Below are 17,623 nucleotides of genomic sequence, written 5' to 3'. Positions count from 1 at the left end.
AACAACACCTGCTACGGGGCCTACAAGCCCACAGAGTAACTTGCCGGGTCGCATAAGTGTATGCATCGTGGTAGGAGGCTCTATTGTATGCCACTCCTATTTCTGCCCCATCTTCTTATTACTCCATAGATTAATGGGTTCTAGTAAAGGAGAAGAAAAAGCCGTGGAATGGCTTCCCGCACTTGATACTTCGCGGTTTAGCTTCATTCCGCGGATCGTGTGTAGTGGCAGGTTATCCGGCTGCAGCATTTTATGTGCAGTCGGGCTGTCATTGCTCTATATTTCCTGTTGCTGTATCAAACGGCGATAGAGTGTAGCGAGGCGACGTAGTTGCGCTCCAGTGCCAGCCACTAGTAGGGTAGCCGAACCTCTCACCGGCTCGTGGGGAGGGGTATGTCCACAAGTTTATGCCTGTTTGGCTCCACAATCATTTCTTGATTGACATCTTATTGTTTGCTAGATTCGTGCGTTGCTACTAAATTATCTGACATTGATAGCAACTCCGATGAGAACCCCAGATCCTGGATTCGCGAGGCTCGGAGGCTGGAAGTTGAACTGGTAGTCCGTGGGGTATTTGTGTCTTCAGCGCTCATATTTGGAACCACAGGCTTGCTTGAGGGCCAGGTAACATGTAGCCCTAGAGGTCAGCCAAGGGAAACTTGCCGATATCTGGTCGTCGCTGGACGCTTGGCTATAGAGCTTATCCTTTGGTTGCATTCATGTATGAGGACTGTTATAGCTTGTATGTCAAGCCCACGAGCGGGCGTGCATTTTGAGGGCCGGACAATAAGAATGTGGCCATTGGGCATCCGGGTACACTGAAACTAGTATTCAGTCCAACAATTACCAACAGTGCTGGCATAATATCAAATTCATATTTGATACCTCCACTCCAATCCTCATAGCCAGATAAATCTAGCTTTACTCCTTACACATTGGACCGATCATGCCCCTAGTATAGGTAGGACTTACGCGCGACGCCTCTAATTCGGGGTTGTAAATGTATCCAAGCCAAGATCTGCAAAGCATTGTGGACTAGATAAACCTTGAGCAGGGGACAACCTCAGACATATCTGGAGGCAGATATACAAGTTAGAATGATAGCATATCAACTACGAAGGTTTAGTGCCGAACAGAAAGAGTGATTCTCCGCGATAGTTTAATGGTTAGAATTCGCGCTTGTCGCGCGCGGGATCGGGGTTCAATTCCCCGTCGCGGAGCTTTTTTGGCTCAAGGCATCTCTTGATGTCCTCTGTTGACCTCCAGGTATAGGACAAGCACCACTTCAAATTCATCAGCAATCAAACTCAGTTATATACGAAGTAGGAGCGTACCCACATGGCTAAAATGAAGTCCACGGTCTAATTCATGGCATTAGATACATTGCTATCACTCGGCAAATTCTGGCCGCAGGTCAGAACGGCGGGGCACCACCAGCGGGTGTAGTTGCGATAGGTATGTTACCGCCCACATGAGGAACATCATAGACATAGAAAGTATGATAGTACTCCGCCACACAGTTTGATTCTCCTTAGGAGCTAGTACCCAAAACACTGCGGACGCTAGGACCACTGATAGAAACGTTGCAACTACTGTATAACTAATACTCCAGCGTTAGTAGGTAAGGGGAGGAAGGAGTAAATTATTGGCCAATGTTGCTATAGTAGCTTTACATACAAACTCATCCTTGTAGAAATACCAGTTAATCTAACGATAACACTCAACAATCAGTTGCTTTGGTTTTCAAGAGTGATAAGTAAGTGGTGGAGAGGATTTTTACATGAGGGGGGGTCTTTTCTTTGTCTCGTTTTTGAAAAGTCGCTCCTGCTCCAGACATATATACTGTGCCACATCACTGTGAATCGGTAGCCTGCAATGCAGAATTCCACAACAGCGGTGGACGTGCCGCAGCCAGTCCTAGACTGGCTCTTTAAAGTGTTACAGCCTGTAAGTAACCTGTTTACACACAGCGTAGCGTGAGCAGTGATTAACCATCAGCACAGGAATATTATGACCCTCGAACTACATTCCACGATGTGGTGATCGCATTAAGGGCATATAAGAAACTACGTCCAAGGACAAGGGTGTTCACGGATGAAGCAGGGCGGTCGAAATTGTTGTTATGCCTCTATGGCAAGGTGGGAAATGTGGATGTTCTTATATGGATACCATTTGAGTATCCAAATGTTGCACCACACGCGTACATTGATCTCGAGGCCAATAAAGGAAGGTCTATAATAGTTAATCAGCGTTTGGATGGGGATGGATTGTTTTATCTTCCTATACTAGGCCACTGGCACCCTCAAAATTGCAATGTAGTGAAGTTGGTACAAGATCTGGAACAGGCAATTATGGCGCAAGAACCTTTAAGACCTGCGGCAGGGGCTGTAAAAAACACTGAAACTCAGAATATGAGGGCCGACATGACGGTCTCGTCACTACCGGCTCTTCCTCCTAGGCCATCTATGGAGAATAATGAAACGCAAAAGACGGACCTTGCGACAACACCCCATGGCCCGAAAAAACCATCGCTGCCACCAAAACCTCCCAAAGTTCCAAGTGTTGCAGATGCAGAAGAGAGGCGTGATGATTCAGTTAGAGAGTTGGATAGTGCATTGAGTCATCTAAGGCTACAGAACGAAGCTCCGCATTCAAACGAACACGCCAAACCGCATGCGAGTCTACCACCGTCAAATCTATCGGCTGCTCCAGTTCAAAACCAGCCCAATTGGCTGGATTCTGACTTCACGCAGTGCGATGAGCCGACTCACCGTGATTCGCTAGCGGTCTTACAAGATACTCTGAACAAACTTGCTGAACGGACAAACGCTCGGTATCATACTGAATGGAATGCGAAAGAAAAGTCCATTGACGAGGCGATCGAGAGCTTCCGCCATATTTACTCCTACGAGGCTGATAATATAAGGCATATGGAAGACGCAATTGTGGAAAACTCTGAAATACTGCAGACCGAGATTGATAAGCTTAATGGTGAACTTCTAAAGGCACAAAAGTTCGAGGAAAAGTACCCTGATGGGTTGCCTGATATGAATTCTTGTGTTACCGCCGAAAGCATCGCGTTGAATCAATTATACATGCTAGTAGCCAGAGATTACGCATTATCTGATACAATACAGATACTCTCCGTCATGCTGAACCAGGGTCTGATAAGTGTAGATCCCTTTATTAAAAAAACCCGGTCGTTGGCAGCTGAACAATTTCTCACGAGATACCACATGGATAAAATACTACAGTTACTAGACAACTGACACTGCTGCTGCCTATGTAAAGCAGTAACCAGCATTATATTGTTACCCTGAGTAACGTTTCTTTTTGAGGGGTGATGGAAAAATTTTCAACATTGGGCCTCATCTCATCTCTCTGAACTAGTACAATTCAGAGGTGAGCTTGTCTTGCTTAAGATATTGGTATATCGGCAGTCTAAGTACCATCATTAGCGATGTCTGAGGAGCATATGATTAAACCAGAAAATGTGGCCCCAAGTGCAGACACTAGCGAATGGCCACTATTGTTGAAGAATTACGACAAGCTTCTAGTGAGAAGTGGACACTACACTCCTATTCCAGCCGGAGCTTCTCCACTAAAGAGAGACTTGAAGTCATATGTCAGCTCCGGTGTCATCAACCTTGACAAACCATCTAACCCTTCGTCGCACGAGGTCGTTGCGTGGATTAAGCGTATTCTGCGTTGCGAGAAAACCGGTCACTCTGGAACCTTGGACCCTAAGGTCACTGGGTGTTTGATCGTTTGTATCGACAGAGCAACAAGATTGGTGAAGTCTCAGCAGGGTGCTGGTAAGGAGTATGTCTGCATTGTTCGGTTGCATGATGCCCTAAAAGACGAAAAGGATCTTGGCAGAGAATTGGAGAACTTGACCGGTGCCCTCTTCCAAAGACCACCATTAATTTCTGCTGTCAAGCGTCAACTACGTGTTCGTACCATCTATGACTCCAAGCTAATTGAGTTTGACAACAAGCGTAACTTGGGTGTGTTCTGGGCCTCCTGTGAAGCTGGAACTTACATGAGAACACTCTGTGTCCATTTGGGTATGCTTCTAGGTGTCGGTGGACACATGCAGGAGTTGCGCCGTGTGAGATCTGGTGCTCTAGACGAGAACGACAATATGGTTACTTTGCATGATGTCCTAGATGCTCAGTGGGTGTACGACAACACCAGAGACGAATCTTACTTGAGAAAAATCATTCAGCCTTTGGAAACCTTGCTTGTAGGGTATAAAAGAATCGTCGTGAAGGATTCCGCCGTTAATGCCGTTTGTTACGGTGCTAAGCTGATGATTCCTGGTTTGCTACGCTACGAGGAGGGAATCGAGCTATATGACGAAGTCGTATTAATCACCACAAAGGGTGAAGCCATCGCTGTTGCAATCGCCCAAATGTCTACCGTTGATTTGGCCACCTGCGACCACGGTGTTGTTGCGAAGGTTAAGAGATGTATCATGGAAAGAGACTTGTACCCAAGAAGATGGGGTCTCGGTCCTGTGGCTCAGAAGAAGAAGCAATTAAAGGCTGATGGCAAGTTGGACAAGTATGGTCGTGTGAATGAAAACACTCCAGAAGACTGGAAGAAGACTTATGTGTCCCACGAGCCTTCCGCTGATGCTGCTGCCGAGGTTGCTCCAGTAAAAAGTGAGCCTCTAATCGAAGAGGTGAGCAAGAAGGACGCAAAGACTGAAGTGGAGGTTCCAGCTGAGAAGAAGCAAGACGACGAGGAGAAGAAGGAGAAGAAGGAGAAGAAGGAGAAGAGCGAGAAGAAGGAGAAGAAGGAGAAGAAGGAGAAGAGCGAGAAGAGCGAGAAGAAGGAGAAGAAGGAGAAGAAGAGAAAGGCGGATGATGAGAACGCCTCCGAGGAGAAGAAGAAGAAAAAGTCTAAAAAATGAATCAAGACCACTGCATCTTACTCTGGTGCTTGTGTGACCCTTATGCATCTGCCTTGCAGCGAACATAAATAGCTTTGGGGTTTCTACTCAACTCTGTATATTGATTGTACTTTACCGCTCTTTTCTTATATAATAATCTAAGGAACGTAACATTTTGTAAGGATGTTAGGGCGGAATTAGTAGATACTATACATGAGCTTATTATATATTCTTGACGTTCTATAACGCGTAGTAAGTACATCAATGGTCTATGGTGTTTGTATGCAAGTATAGGGGAAGTTTATAGGCTAGAGGTGTGTTCGTCTGAACAGGAAAAGGCGGTAATGCCCACACTCGTATGCGCCAACAATCGTTAGGATTGCAGCGGAACAGTTCCAACTCAGTTGGGACTAGGCAGAACACATTACTCTATAATACAACGCCTTTTGGTAGCGCCGGGAACGCTACATATCCAGAGCCTCCAAGCTCAGAAGTTTTCCAAGATGGCTCGCCTCTGTTTTTCAGTCAATGTGATTGGGTAATCGGTCTTGTACTTGACTATTAGATCACCTCTCTCGGAGGGGTTCTTTGAAAGTGGCATACCTTGCCCAGGATATCTCATTTCTTCCGAAGGTTGTACAGGCTGGGTTTTGTGAATGGATATCTGTCTTCCATCAATGGTTCGCACTGTCTTGTCAAACCCAAGGAGGGACTCTTTGAAAGTCAATGGCAGGGTATAGATTAAGTCGTTTCCATCTCTCTTGAAGAATTCATGCGGCTTCTCCTGGATAATAAACTGGATTGTTTGCCTTCCACCGGTGGAAGGATTGTAGTCACCTTCGTTTTTGTACGTAATCTTGGTTCCAGCCTTCCAGCCTGGCCGTAACTGAATGTCAATCTGCTTCTTCTCCGGAATACCGGTCTGGCCCTTCCTAGTAATCTTAAAGGATTTGCGCTTACCCACAAACAAATCCTCTAGACTGACAGGTAGATTGACTTGTACCAACTTCTCCTCTGGTTGGCTATGAGAATGCATCCCAGAGCTCCCAGGCATGCCTCCAAAGCCACCCGGCATACCGCCGGAAGAGGTGTGCAAGCCAGCCCCCCCAGGGAAACCGCCAAAGCCGAACTCATCTCCACCTGCCGAGGAAAAGCCAAATGGCGACGAGGCGCCGCCTGCGCTGTTACCAAAGAACTGGGAGAAAATATTGAACGCGTCCTCCTGAGAGAAGGCGTGTCTTCCACCACCTCCGGTACTGAAGCCGCCGAAGCCTGCGCCCCCGGGCCCGGCTCCACCGAATCCAGATGGCGCGTTCCCTCTCGCTGCCTCCAATCCATAGGTATCGTACACCTCTCTCTTATTTGGATCACTGAGAATTTCGAACGCCTCTGAAATCTCCTTGAACTTTTCAGTGTCACCGGTCGGCTTGTCTGGGTGGTACTTCAATGCAGCCTTTCTATACCCTTTCTTGAGCTCCGCGTCAGATGCGCTGGGCGATACGCCCAATAAGTCGTATAACTTAGTTTCCTTCACCATATCGTCCAAGAACTTCCGGTATCCCTATCTGGTAGAGTAACTGAAAAATCATAGCGGCTGATCGAGCCCGCAGGGCATCCTTGCTCAGTTATATATATATACTTGCGCGCGATTCTCTTGTGGATATAGGGCGCTAGGAATCCAAGTAGCCCTTAGATGGAACTTTCTGGAAGAAGCTGGTGAAGCAAGTCAACGACAAAACCACGATCACGTGATCATGATAGATACGCCTGCACTGAACTGGGGCACCATGTAGCCACATGCGCTCTCAGTCTTATGGAGCTATCATGCTGACCCTTGTAGAAACTACAGCAGGGGGTCTGTCAAATAGAACTTCTATTCTAGGTGCGCGTATAGGAAAAGCGTATGTGTAACCAACCTCCTCCTAGCCTGCCGAACTGTTAAGAACATAGCAGGAGGCGTGGAAGATATGTCTGTGATTCTAGCCTCAGCAGGATATGATCATACCATTCGATTTTGGGAAGCACTGACGGGAGTGTGCTCGCGGACCATTCAGCATGCAGATTCGCAAGTGAACCGACTAGAAATAACTTCGGACAAGCGCTACCTTGCTGCCGCAGGGCATCTGCACGTGCGGATGTACGACATCAGGACTACGAATCCCAATCCAGTGACCTCCTTCGAAGGCCACAGGGGAAATGTAACTTCGATCGCGTTCCAGCAGGACAACAAATGGATGGTGTCTTCCAGCGAAGATGGAACTATCAAGGTGTGGGATGTGCGATCACCTTCCGTTCAGCGCAACTACAAGCACGACGCGCCGGTAAATGAGGTTGTCATTCACCCCAACCAGGGAGAGCTAATTTCGTGCGACCAAGATGGGAATATTAAGATATGGGATCTGGGGGAGAACCAGTGCACAAACCAACTAGCGCTAGAGGACAATACTGCGCTGCAGTCTCTTTCGATTGCGAGTGACGGTTCCATGCTGGTTGCAGGAAACAACAAGGGGAACTGCTATGTTTGGAAGATGCCAAACCATACCGATACGGCGAGTTTGAAACCCGTAACCAAATTTCGGTCACACTCGAAATACATAACCAGAGTACTACTCTCAGTTGACGTCAAACATTTAGCCACGTGCTCTGCAGATCACACAGCGAGAGTATGGAGTGTCGAAGATAATTTCCAACTTGAGACTACGTTGGATGCGCATTCAAGATGGGTTTGGGACTGTGCGTTCAGTGCCGATAGCGCCTATCTTGTTACCGCGTGTTCGGACCACTATGTACGTCTCTGGGATCTCTCAACGCGGGAAATAGTTAGGCAATATGGCGGCCATCACAAAGGCGCAGTGTGCGTCGCGTTAAATGATGTATGAGGCCGTGTGGCCTACTCACGGTAAGATATGGAGGCGGCAAATTATATAGTGATAATGCAAATGTAGTGGTGTCATTATAAACATGTATCCTACAAATACGAAGCATCAGTGCCCGGGGACGGATTCTACAGTGATATTTACATCAGTGGAGGAGACGGGGGATGTATAGGTTGAATGCAGAGGTCCTCTTTATCTATCCATTGTGGGATGTTAAGAAGGCAAAAATGCAAACCGAAGCAGGTTAACGGCTAGGACTAAGCAGGAAAGCAATAGACTGAATAGAAGGATAATATGGTCCACGCTTCGCGTGATCCCGTAGATATCAGTTGTCGAGGAAGCATCCTACTTCACCGCACCAATACACCCACTCGTCGACGAAAGATTTAAGTATCCACCAGGCGCCAAAACTTTCCGCATCATGAAAGGAAAGTTCTCTCAATGCAGTCGTTGTCAGACCCACAAAGCTCAAGGCAACGATTCTGCCGGGTAAATGACCCCAACTTTGTAGTAACTCACAAAGTTTCTTTGCAAACCTAGCCAACTTCGCAAAACCATTGGAGGCATTGTTTCCTTCAAAGGACATATATTCCGGAGAGAGCAAACCAAGCAATTCTTTTTGGACAAAGGCAGTTATCTGTTCCTTCATCTTGGGATAGTCTTTACTGAAATGCGACATTTCAATGGCCAGCACATCTTCCAGGTTAACAAATTGATTCCAATCCTGGAACATGTTATTGCGGTTTTGTTCCAAAGAGACAATCTTTGAGGCGTTTCGACCAGAGTCTATGACCTTAATCAAGCGTTTGACCAACTGAATAAACTGCGACACAATTCGCTTTTTACTGGAAACAATGGGGACTGGGAGATCTATAGTAGCTTTTGTAATCATTGCCAAGTAAGTGTTGGAAAACTGAGACAGCTTATCCAGCACAATGTCCGGTATATCGTCGAATTCAACAATCAGACTGGACAGCATTTTAGCGAGTGCCCGGTACGTGATTAGATCCGAATGTTCGACCCACTGATACAGCTCCTCCGAAATAAAGAGGTTGTACATCTGCGGAGATATGGAACCGGACGAGAAAGACTCTAGGGTGGAAGGAAGATCGTCAAATTTCATGAATCGGATGTTCTCGAACAGCTGGTTGCAGTAGACCTTGTATAGGGACTCAACCGACGATGCAATATCCATATCCACGTTGTGAGGAAGGTATGGATTTATAGATGGGAATGCCAGCGGAAGCTCCACCTTTTCCTCACACGTTCTGGAAAAGAAGTTGTCAATGAACTTCAGGTTCTCGTGTGCGCCTGTAAGTATCATGCTAACGCGTCTGTTGTTGTTGTGCAGAGCCGGCTTGCTGATATTGCTGACGGCATCTACCGACGAGACGCCCGAGTTGACCATGCCGGCCGCACTGCTGGGGGCCGACTCAATAGTACTATTGCTGAAAGAAGTATTGTCCAAGTTAATAGAAGCCGTGTTGGTGCTGATCATGTTAATTGGTGTACTCATACAACTGGATACGGGCGTCGCCGCCACAGTAGGCATTTCGTCAGACATAAGAAGCGGCGAGATGAGCTTCAGGCCGCAGTAGTGGTACTTCGATTGCCCGCGCATGCCCAGCCGCCGCGTCTTGAGGTGCGGGAACAGCGACCGGATCAGCTTCCCCAGTGTCGCCTGGGACAGCGGTTTCAGGTTGTTCGACGCACACGAGGCCGCATACTGCGCAAAGATCCGGCCCCGCGGGACGTACGAGTCGCCGTCCGGCACGCAATTGTTCATAAGCCAGATCAGCGCATACACCTGGCGTTCGCGCTCGCGGTGCTGCTCCGCCGCCTGGATGTCCGACTTCGAGTGCGTCGACGTGTCCATGTTCAGGACCTCAATCTCTGCAGCCCGGACCGTCGTCGCGTACTCCGTGAGCGGCTTGTCCTTGTTCCGCAGCGCCACCAGCTTCAGGATGTTCTCCTGCGTCGTGCGCTTGGACGTCAGCTCCGACGCAATGACCGGCTGCGGCGCCGGCTCTCCCGCCTTGCGCTTTTTCCAGCGCTGCTCCTGCTCCTGCAGGAGAAGCTGGTGGTGCTGCTGCTGCCGATGCAGGTCCTGCATGTGCTGGAAGTGCTTGAGCTGCACCTGGACGTGCTGCGGGTTCTGTTGGCTTTGATGCAGATGCTGATTTTGATGCTGATTTTGATGCAGATGCTGGTTTTGATGCTGGTGTGGGTGCTGGCTCGGAGCCTGGTGCAGCAGCTGCTGCACCTGCGCGGGCGGCGTTCCGTGCCGCTGCTGCGGCGCCAGCACCAGCGGGATCTGGCCCGCCGTGCTCGGCGGCCGCTGCAGCTGCGCCGCGTACTGCCGCGGCGGCGAGTGCAGCGCCCCGAAGTCCTCCGCCTGGTGCTTCATCGCCGCCCCGCCCTTACTGCTGATCGGCGGCAGGTGGCTCGGCCCGTAGCCCGTCGCGTACTGCAGGTGCGGCGGGTGCGCCATCAGCGCGCCGTGCGGCGCTGCGCCGTACATCTGCTGGGCCAGCGGCTGCGCCAACAGGCCCTGTGCCTGCCCGCTGCCCGCCCCGCCCGCAGAGATCGGCGGCTCCCCCCGCCCCGCCATCAGCGGCTGTTGCTGCGGCACCAATTGTTGGTGCAGCGCCGGCCCCTCCGCGCCCGGCCCGCTGCCCGCGCCCGGCCCGTGCGAGTTCGACGTCGTCGGCGCGCTGGGAAGCGAGCTCTGCGCCGTGTTCAGCGGCGTCCCCGTGGAGGTGCTCGGCGTGCTGCGATTGAGCAGGCTGGCGCTCGCCCATGGCTCCTGGCTCGCCTGGTCCACGTTCATTGGCCGCCCCGCTCGTACTACTGTGTTCTATCACTGCTGGCTGCCACGTCCACACACAGAAACAACCTACCTGGCCCTGCAAAGCTAACTCGGCCTGTTGCAGCAAAGTACGCACCGGCAAAGACCACTCTGCTCTCTAATTGAGCCTACTGGACCCTCCAGATGGAGGGTTCTGTTAAATTGGGCAGATGGATGGGATCGAAAATTAGCACTGCGCAAAAAGAAACTACAAAAAGAAACGCCGCCAATCATTCCGGCCGAGCTGCTCGCGCAGCCGCCGTCTCCGCCGGCGGGTACCAGCCGGCGGGTGGTTGCACGCTGGCTGCCGCGGTGCGGCTACGCAGGGGCGCGCTGGGCGCGGCGGCCCTTGGCCGCCCCCTAGCGGCGCAGGCGCACGGCGCGGCCTCGGCGGCCGGCCAGCATCACGGTGGTCGGAGATCGCGCAGCACGGAAAAAGAAAGATGGAAAATTTTCCAGCTGGCGGCCCTGAAAAGCGGCGATGAGCTGGCTCTGCAGCAGCAGCAGCGCACAGCAGCGCACGAGCAGAGCAACTGGACGGCGACAAGATGGCGACGTTGAACAGCAACCCCGAGATCCTGCTGCGCAAGCGGCGTAACGCGGAGCGCACGCGCGTGGAGAAGCAGGAGGCAGCGCGGCGGCGCGCGGAGGCGGAGGTGCGGCAGCGGCGCGCGCGGCAGCACAAGTTCGTGCGGGCGGAGGCGCTGGTGGCGTCGACGCTGGCCACGGAGCGCGAGAAGACGCGGATCCAGCGGGTGTCCAAGCGGGCGGCGAAGCAGCGGGCGGGTCACGTGACCGGCGGGGAGTGGCTGGTGCGGGTGCGCGCGGCGGCGGACGGCGGGCTGGAGCGCGAGAAGACGGCGTACGACGGGCGCGCGACGCTGCTGTTCGTGGTGCGGGTGCGCGGGCCGGCGGCGGCGAAGATCCCGCGCAAGGCGCACCGGGTGCTGACGCTGCTGCGGCTGGCGGAGGTGAACACGGGTGTGTTTGTGCGGCTGACGGCGGAGGTGTTCCCGCTGCTGCAGGTGGTGGCGCCGTACGTGGTGGTGGGGCGGCCGTCGCTGGCGTCGATCCGCGCGCTGGTGCAGAAGCGCGCGCGCGTGGTGCACCAGCGCGCGGGTGAGGCGGCGCCGGTGGAGATGGTGCTGAACGACAACGGCGTGGTGGAGGAGCGGCTCGGCGACGAGGGCGTGATCTGTGTGGAGGACATCATCCACGAGATTGCGACGATGGGCGAGGCGTTCGCGAAGTGCAACTTCTTCCTGCTGCCGTTCAAGCTGGGCCGCGAGGTGAGCGGCTTCAGCGCGCTGAGCCGCCTGCAGAAGCTGAAGCAGCGCGAGGAGGCGTCGCAGACGCGCCCGGTGTCGAACGCGGCGGCGGCCCCGCTCGTCGAGGTGGACGTGGACGAGCTGATCGGCCGGCTGAACTGACGTGCGGGCGCCCGCGCCGCAGCACACTCTGTACATTACATAAGAAACACGCATTCTTGCCTAGGCCAACTGCAAGGTGACTGACGCCGGCAGGCATGGTGCGGGGCTGTTTGTCCGCACCGGTTCCGGCCCTGCGCACATGGTGGCACTGTTAGTCACAGGCGAAAAAGGAGCCACGGACAGATGAGTATAAATGGGGGCCCACGCCGGGGCCCGTGGCCGCGGCGGGGTCTGTAACGACGTATGGCTGCGGTAAAGAGAATTGTGGTGCTTCCGGGCGACCACATCGGCCGCGAGGTCGTGGAGGAGGCGGTGAAGGTGCTTGGCGCCGTGGAGCAGAGCCTGTCGGACGTGCACTTTGACTTCCAGTACCACCTGGTCGGCGGGGCGGCCATCGACGCCACGGGGTCGGCGCTGCCGGACGAGGCGCTGGGCGCGGCGAAGGAGGCGGACGCGGTACTGCTGGGGGCAGTTGGCGGACCGAAGTGGCAGGGCGGCGCGGTCAGGCCGGAGCAGGGCCTGCTGAAACTGAGACAGGAGTTGGGCGTGTACGCGAACCTGCGTCCCTGCAACTTTGCGGCGGACTCGCTGCTCGAACTGTCGCCGCTGCGCCCCGAGATTGCCCGGGATACCGATATTATGGTGGTGCGGGAGCTGCTGGGCGGGAGCTACTTCGGCGAGCGCCACGAGGACGAGGGCGACGGAGTCGCGTGGGACACCGACAAGTACACCGTGAAGGAGGTGCAGCGCATCGCGCGCATGGCGGGGTTCCTGGCTCTGCAGCACGACCCGCCGCTACCTGTGTGGTCGCTGGACAAGGCGAACGTCCTGGCCAGCTCCCGCCTGTGGCGCAAGACCGTGGAGGAAACCTTCCAGAGTGAGTTCCCAAACGTGCAATTGCAACACCAGTTGATAGATTCAGCTGCAATGATTTTGGTCAAGAACCCGCGGGCGTTCAACGGGGTCGTGGTGACGAGCAACATGTTCGGGGACATTATCTCTGACGAAGCGTCGGTGATCCCAGGGTCCCTAGGGTTGCTGCCATCGGCCTCGCTCGCGTCTTTGCCGGATAGCAAGAGCGCCTTTGGCCTCTACGAGCCCTGCCACGGCTCTGCGCCCGATCTGCCCGCCGGGAAGGCGAACCCGATCGGATGCATCCTCTCTGCTGCCATGATGCTGAAGTTGTCGTTGAACATGGTTGCTGCCGGCGAGGCGGTCGAGCAGGCAGTGCAGGAGGTGTTGGACTCGGGAGTCAGAACGGGCGACCTGCTCGGCTCGAGCTCCACTTCGGAGGTTGGCGACGCCATTGCGCTTGCAGTTAAGGAAGCCTTGCGCAGGCAATCCGCAGCTGGTCTGAGCTAGCCTCGAGGACCCTTCTCTTTAGACTATTCTACTCTTATGCACGTAAAAAATTCTAGGAAATATGTATTAACTAGGAGTAAAATAACCGGCTAGTGGCATTCATATAGCCGTCTGTTTACATCTACATCACACATTTCGAGTGTATATCTCGCAACGTTGGCGTTAAATAGGCAGTCAATGGCCCGACCATTCTATGGTGTTTAGGTCGATGCCATCTTTGTACATCTCCCACAGTGGGGACAATTCCCTCAAAAACTCTACTCTCTCGGTGATGGCCTTGATAACGTAGTCCACCTCAGCCTCAGTGGTGAACCTACCAATGCCGAACCTGATCGACGAGTGCGCTAAAGCGTCATCTCTACCAATGGCATGTAGCACGTATGATGGCTCCAAAGAAGCGGACGTACAGGCAGAACCTGAGCTCAAGGCGATGTCACGCAAGGCCATTAAGAGAGACTCACCCTCCACGAATGCAAAAGAGACATTCACGCAGCCAGGATAGCGATGGTCTGCGGAGCCGTTTAGCGTGGTTTGCTCTATTGACAGCAAGCCCTTCAATAACCTGTCTGAAAGGCGTCTGACGTGGGCAGAGTCATATTCATACTCCTCCACCATCAGCTTCGCCGCATGGCCTAGACCCACGACCAACGGAGGGGGCAAAGTACCAGAACGGAACCCCCTTTCTTGACCGCCCCCGGAAAGCAGCGGCTCCATGCGCACTCTTGGACGTCTCCTGACGTACAACGCACCGATCCCCTTGGGCCCGTAAATCTTGTGCGACGAAATCGAGAGCAGATCAATGTTCATCTCGTCCACGTCAATCGGTATCTTTCCGTACGCCTGAGCAGCATCCGAGTGGAAGAACACCTTGTGGCGCCTGCAGATTGCACCGATTTCCTTGATCGGCTGCACCACACCAATCTCGTTGTTCACCGACATCACAGACACCAGGGAGGTCTCTGGCCGTATGGCCTGCTCGAGCTCCTCGAGACTGACCAGACCGTCCTCATTGACGTTCAGAAACGTCACGTCAAAGCCCTCGTCCTTCATTGATCTCGCGGCCTCCAGCACACACTTGTGCTCCGTCCTGGTTGTGATGATGTGGTTCTTCCGCTTCTTGTAAAACCGCGCAACGCCTTTCAGCGCCATGTTGTTCGACTCCGTGGCGCCGGACGTGAATATGATTTCCTTGGGGTCTGCCTTTATCACATCGGCCACGTTCTTGCGCGCCTTCTCGACCTCCTGGCTCGTCTCCCATCCGTAGCTGTGGGTGTTGGAGTGCGGGTTGCCGTACAGCCCGGTGTAGAACTTCAGCATCGTGTCCACCACCCGCGGGTCCGTGGGCGTGGTTGCCTGCATGTCCAGGTATATTGGCCGGGTCCCGTGGTCGACAGACTCCTGGTATGCGTGCTTCAACACGGAGTTGTTCGACGCCAGTGCCTCCGACCCCATTCTTTCTTGCGCCTGTTCGCGGGCAGCGCTCTGGATATCTGTGTGCGTCTCGAGCTGCATGCCCTCCTTGAATATTTGCGATGAGTATGCGCGCATTCCAATCCCGGATGCCCGGGCGCTGCAGCTGATGCTGCCAACGGACCTCAACGGTCTCCGAGAATCTGATAATGACCTCCTAAGCACTTGCCTCAACATTATGACTCTCTACAGACCACAAGTGTCTTGAACACAGTAACAAATGCCCTATAAGCTGTTGCTCGAGTGTACCTTTGTGATGACTAAGAGATACGGAAGCGTGCTTAAGTTTTTCCACTGCTAAAATTTATACCATAGGTTTCATGAACTTCAACATTTCTACCGGAGATGCAAACGGCGTTACGGGCAAAGGCCAAGCTCTCATAGCGTGGGATTTAATAGGTTCACCGCACAACACTCGTCTGCTGCAGAGGCAAGCTCAGTTGGCGGACGCATATTGGCTGCACAGAAATCACGATGGACTCGACTTTTCTCGCATCGCTGGTCAGCGGGGCCGCTGCCGGGACGTCCACGGACGTCGTCTTCTTCCCAATTGATACCCTAAAAACCAGACTGCAGGCAAAGGGAGGGTTCTTCCACAACGGAGGATACCGCGGAATCTACAGAGGGCTCGGGTCTGCGGTGGTCGCGAGCGCCCCGGGCGCCTCTCTCTTCTTCGTGACATACGACTCCATGAAACAGCAGCTGCGGCCGGTGATGGGGCGCTGGACCGCCAGCGAGCAGCTAGCCGAGGTGCTCACGCACATGCTGTCGTCGTCCTTGGGCGAGATGAGCGCGTGTCTGGTGCGCGTGCCCGCAGAAGTCATCAAACAGCGCACGCAAACGCACCACACCAATTCGTCGCTACAGACGCTGCGGCTGATTTTAAGAGACCCGACCGGCGAGGGGGTGGTCAGGGGACTGTACCGTGGATGGTGGACAACCATAATGCGCGAGATCCCGTTCACATGTATCCAGTTTCCCCTTTACGAGTATCTGAAGAAGAAGTGGGCTGCCTACGCAGAGATTGAACGCGTGTCCGCCTGGCAGGGGGCTGTCTGCGGCTCGCTTGCTGGCGGTATCGCCGCCGCGGCCACCACTCCGCTCGATGTGCTGAAAACGCGGATGATGCTACATGAGCGGCGCGTGCCGATGCTGCACCTTGCGCGCACCCTCTTCCGAGAGGAGGGTGCCAGGGTGTTCTTTCGTGGTATCGGCCCTAGAACCATGTGGATCTCAGCAGGAGGAGCTATCTTCCTGGGCGTGTATGAAGCCGTGCACTCCCTGTTTTAGTGTGCTCTCGCAGATTGTAGATAGACACGGGTAAAGTATTAAACATATAGGCGATCGTAAAAATAGTGTACATAGTCCTAACGCGGCATAACCACGATTGTCTTGCCCGTCTTTTTCCGGCGAGCGTACTTGAGCACGAAATTGTCCATCCCGATACCTCTGGTGTTCAATTCCTCGATAAATGGCGTGATCTCGCGGATGTCCCACGCATTTTGGATCCGGAACAGCTGCTGGAACCTGTCCTTTATGTCCATAGGCAGTGTGCTGCGCGAGAGATACTGTATGCGCTCGTGCTGCGGGCGTGCGAACTCGCCGTACAGCAGCTCGAGGTCCAGGTCGCACCGGAAATAGGCGGGGAACAGCGAGCGCCACTTGATCATGAACTCGTCGACCATAATGGCCTCTGTAGATGCGAACTTCTTGAGTGCCTGCACCCCGTACCACCGGGCAATTCGTGAGAGATCCAGTTCAAAGCTCACGCCATCGCTGCCCACGCGCCCGAAGCGGTGCAGCACCGTCTCGATCACCTCCCTGCTGTACGGATGTGTTGCGCCGTGGGCGCCGGCGGCCATGGAGCGCGCGATGGACGCCCACATCTGCTCCGGCCCCACGCACGCCAGGTCAAAGCCGTCGGCCACTGCGGTTGCCAGCACCAGATGCAATGTACGCCCCAGCAGATCCGGGGAGATAACGCAGGCAGTGCCCCCCACGGAGCAGCCGCCAGCCGCACGCCAGGCCGCGTAGAACTCGGCGCGCGAGCATGTGGCGTTCTCCACGAGCGTTTCAACGTCCGGCCCGTCTCCCACGTGTTGTCCGTTGTAGATCGGCAGCGCGCTCAGATCCACTTGTCCAGCCGTCGCGCGAGGCTCCAGCTCGCATGTCTGCTGCGTATACCCGAGCCACTCGCCCTGCACCGGCCCGCGCGCGGAGACCTGTGTCTCTGCTGCGGGCACTGGTGCGAACTCCTTCATGAGGATCACTGTGTTCGAGTGGTTCTTCTGCCGCACCGCCCACGTCTTGTCCGCGGAGCAGAGGACCACCTCACTGTCGTCTCCGCCCGCTTTGAGCTCCACCGGCCCCGACTGGAATGCTCTGATCAGCTCCTCCGTCAGTTGCAAAACCTTGTACGTCCCCACATTCTCCAGTTCCGTATACAGATTGACACTCATCGTCCTGAAACACCCCAGAGCGATTCACAAGGCCAATAACGTTGCGAGCGGAGTGTTAACTGACGACTAGAACGTTGGTATGCGTGATCGGTTATTTCTTTTTGGTAAAGCCTTTATCCGAGAATAGAAATACACTTACTATTCTCTATCCTACGTAAACAAAGTGCGAAGATAGTTCAAAAGCAGGTCAGAGTTGACTGAGTTGACAATAAGAAGGGCTTGTGGGGAGGTCCTCAATTGCAACGAACAAATTCGGATCTCTTTTCTGCTTTACGCTAGTC

At 53.7% G+C, this 17,623-nt stretch overlaps 11 protein-coding genes and 2 non-coding genes across 13 annotated transcripts; 8 read left to right on the top strand and 5 right to left on the bottom strand.

Annotated features, from left to right (window-relative positions):
• Positions 1-93: 93 nt before the first annotated feature.
• Positions 94-114, top strand: AGOS_AgSNR43. The gene has a single exon (NR_149388.1). It is a non-coding gene; the product is annotated as an AgSNR43 (small nuclear RNA).
• Positions 115-1,148: 1,034 nt separating this feature from the next.
• Positions 1,149-1,220, top strand: AGOS_t0009. Its single transcript has one exon. It is a non-coding gene; the product is annotated as a tRNA-Asp (tRNA).
• A 169-nt stretch (positions 1,221-1,389) lies between these two features.
• On the bottom strand, positions 1,390-1,685 carry VMA9 (H(+)-transporting V0 sector ATPase subunit e; the record flags this gene model as incomplete). The annotated part of the gene is made up of 2 exons (NM_207890.1): positions 1,390-1,600; positions 1,678-1,685. The coding sequence occupies 2 exons, from the start codon at positions 1,683-1,685 to the stop codon at positions 1,390-1,392; spliced, it is 219 nt and encodes a 72-aa protein (NP_982537.1).
• Positions 1,686-1,875: 190 nt separating this feature from the next.
• On the top strand, positions 1,876-3,269 carry STP22 (ubiquitin-binding ESCRT-I subunit protein STP22; the record flags this gene model as incomplete). The annotated part of the gene is made up of 2 exons (NM_207889.1): positions 1,876-1,947; positions 2,004-3,269. 2 exons carry the CDS (start codon positions 1,876-1,878, stop codon positions 3,267-3,269), a joined length of 1,338 nt encoding a protein of 445 aa, NP_982536.1.
• A 191-nt stretch (positions 3,270-3,460) lies between these two features.
• On the top strand, positions 3,461-4,918 carry CBF5 (pseudouridine synthase CBF5; the record flags this gene model as incomplete). The annotated part of the gene is made up of 1 exon (NM_207888.1): positions 3,461-4,918. The coding sequence occupies one exon, from the start codon at positions 3,461-3,463 to the stop codon at positions 4,916-4,918; it is 1,458 nt and encodes a 485-aa protein (NP_982535.1).
• Positions 4,919-5,384: 466 nt separating this feature from the next.
• On the bottom strand, positions 5,385-6,434 carry SIS1 (type II HSP40 co-chaperone SIS1; the record flags this gene model as incomplete). Its single annotated transcript, NM_207887.1, has 1 exon — positions 5,385-6,434. One exon carries the CDS (start codon positions 6,432-6,434, stop codon positions 5,385-5,387), a length of 1,050 nt encoding a protein of 349 aa, NP_982534.1.
• Positions 6,435-6,864: 430 nt separating this feature from the next.
• On the top strand, positions 6,865-7,776 carry LST8 (TOR complex subunit LST8; the record flags this gene model as incomplete). Its single annotated transcript, NM_207886.1, has 1 exon — positions 6,865-7,776. The coding sequence occupies one exon, from the start codon at positions 6,865-6,867 to the stop codon at positions 7,774-7,776; it is 912 nt and encodes a 303-aa protein (NP_982533.1).
• A 322-nt stretch (positions 7,777-8,098) lies between these two features.
• Positions 8,099-10,603, bottom strand: RFX1 (Rfx1p; the record flags this gene model as incomplete). Its single annotated transcript, NM_207885.1, has 1 exon — positions 8,099-10,603. The coding sequence occupies one exon, from the start codon at positions 10,601-10,603 to the stop codon at positions 8,099-8,101; it is 2,505 nt and encodes an 834-aa protein (NP_982532.1).
• A 566-nt stretch (positions 10,604-11,169) lies between these two features.
• Positions 11,170-12,051, top strand: RLP7 (Rlp7p; the record flags this gene model as incomplete). The annotated part of the gene is made up of 1 exon (NM_207884.1): positions 11,170-12,051. The coding sequence occupies one exon, from the start codon at positions 11,170-11,172 to the stop codon at positions 12,049-12,051; it is 882 nt and encodes a 293-aa protein (NP_982531.1).
• A 243-nt stretch (positions 12,052-12,294) lies between these two features.
• Positions 12,295-13,413, top strand: LEU2 (3-isopropylmalate dehydrogenase; the record flags this gene model as incomplete). Its single annotated transcript, NM_207883.2, has 1 exon — positions 12,295-13,413. One exon carries the CDS (start codon positions 12,295-12,297, stop codon positions 13,411-13,413), a length of 1,119 nt encoding a protein of 372 aa, NP_982530.1.
• Positions 13,414-13,587: 174 nt separating this feature from the next.
• NFS1 (cysteine desulfurase) lies at positions 13,588-15,060 on the bottom strand (the record flags this gene model as incomplete). The annotated part of the gene is made up of 1 exon (NM_207882.1): positions 13,588-15,060. The coding sequence occupies one exon, from the start codon at positions 15,058-15,060 to the stop codon at positions 13,588-13,590; it is 1,473 nt and encodes a 490-aa protein (NP_982529.1).
• Positions 15,061-15,357: 297 nt separating this feature from the next.
• Positions 15,358-16,173, top strand: PET8 (Pet8p; the record flags this gene model as incomplete). The annotated part of the gene is made up of 1 exon (NM_207881.1): positions 15,358-16,173. The coding sequence occupies one exon, from the start codon at positions 15,358-15,360 to the stop codon at positions 16,171-16,173; it is 816 nt and encodes a 271-aa protein (NP_982528.1).
• A 77-nt stretch (positions 16,174-16,250) lies between these two features.
• Positions 16,251-17,342, bottom strand: DCC1 (Dcc1p; the record flags this gene model as incomplete). Its single annotated transcript, NM_207880.1, has 1 exon — positions 16,251-17,342. One exon carries the CDS (start codon positions 17,340-17,342, stop codon positions 16,251-16,253), a length of 1,092 nt encoding a protein of 363 aa, NP_982527.1.
• Positions 17,343-17,623: the final 281 nt, after the last annotated feature.

Source organism: Eremothecium gossypii, chromosome I (assembly GCF_000091025.4).
Source record: "Eremothecium gossypii ATCC 10895 chromosome I, complete sequence".
NCBI lineage: Eukaryota > Fungi > Ascomycota > Saccharomycetes > Saccharomycetales > Saccharomycetaceae > Eremothecium > Eremothecium gossypii.
The sequence above is the reverse complement of the archived record's forward strand: the minus strand, read 5'-3'. Positions and strand labels throughout refer to the sequence as shown.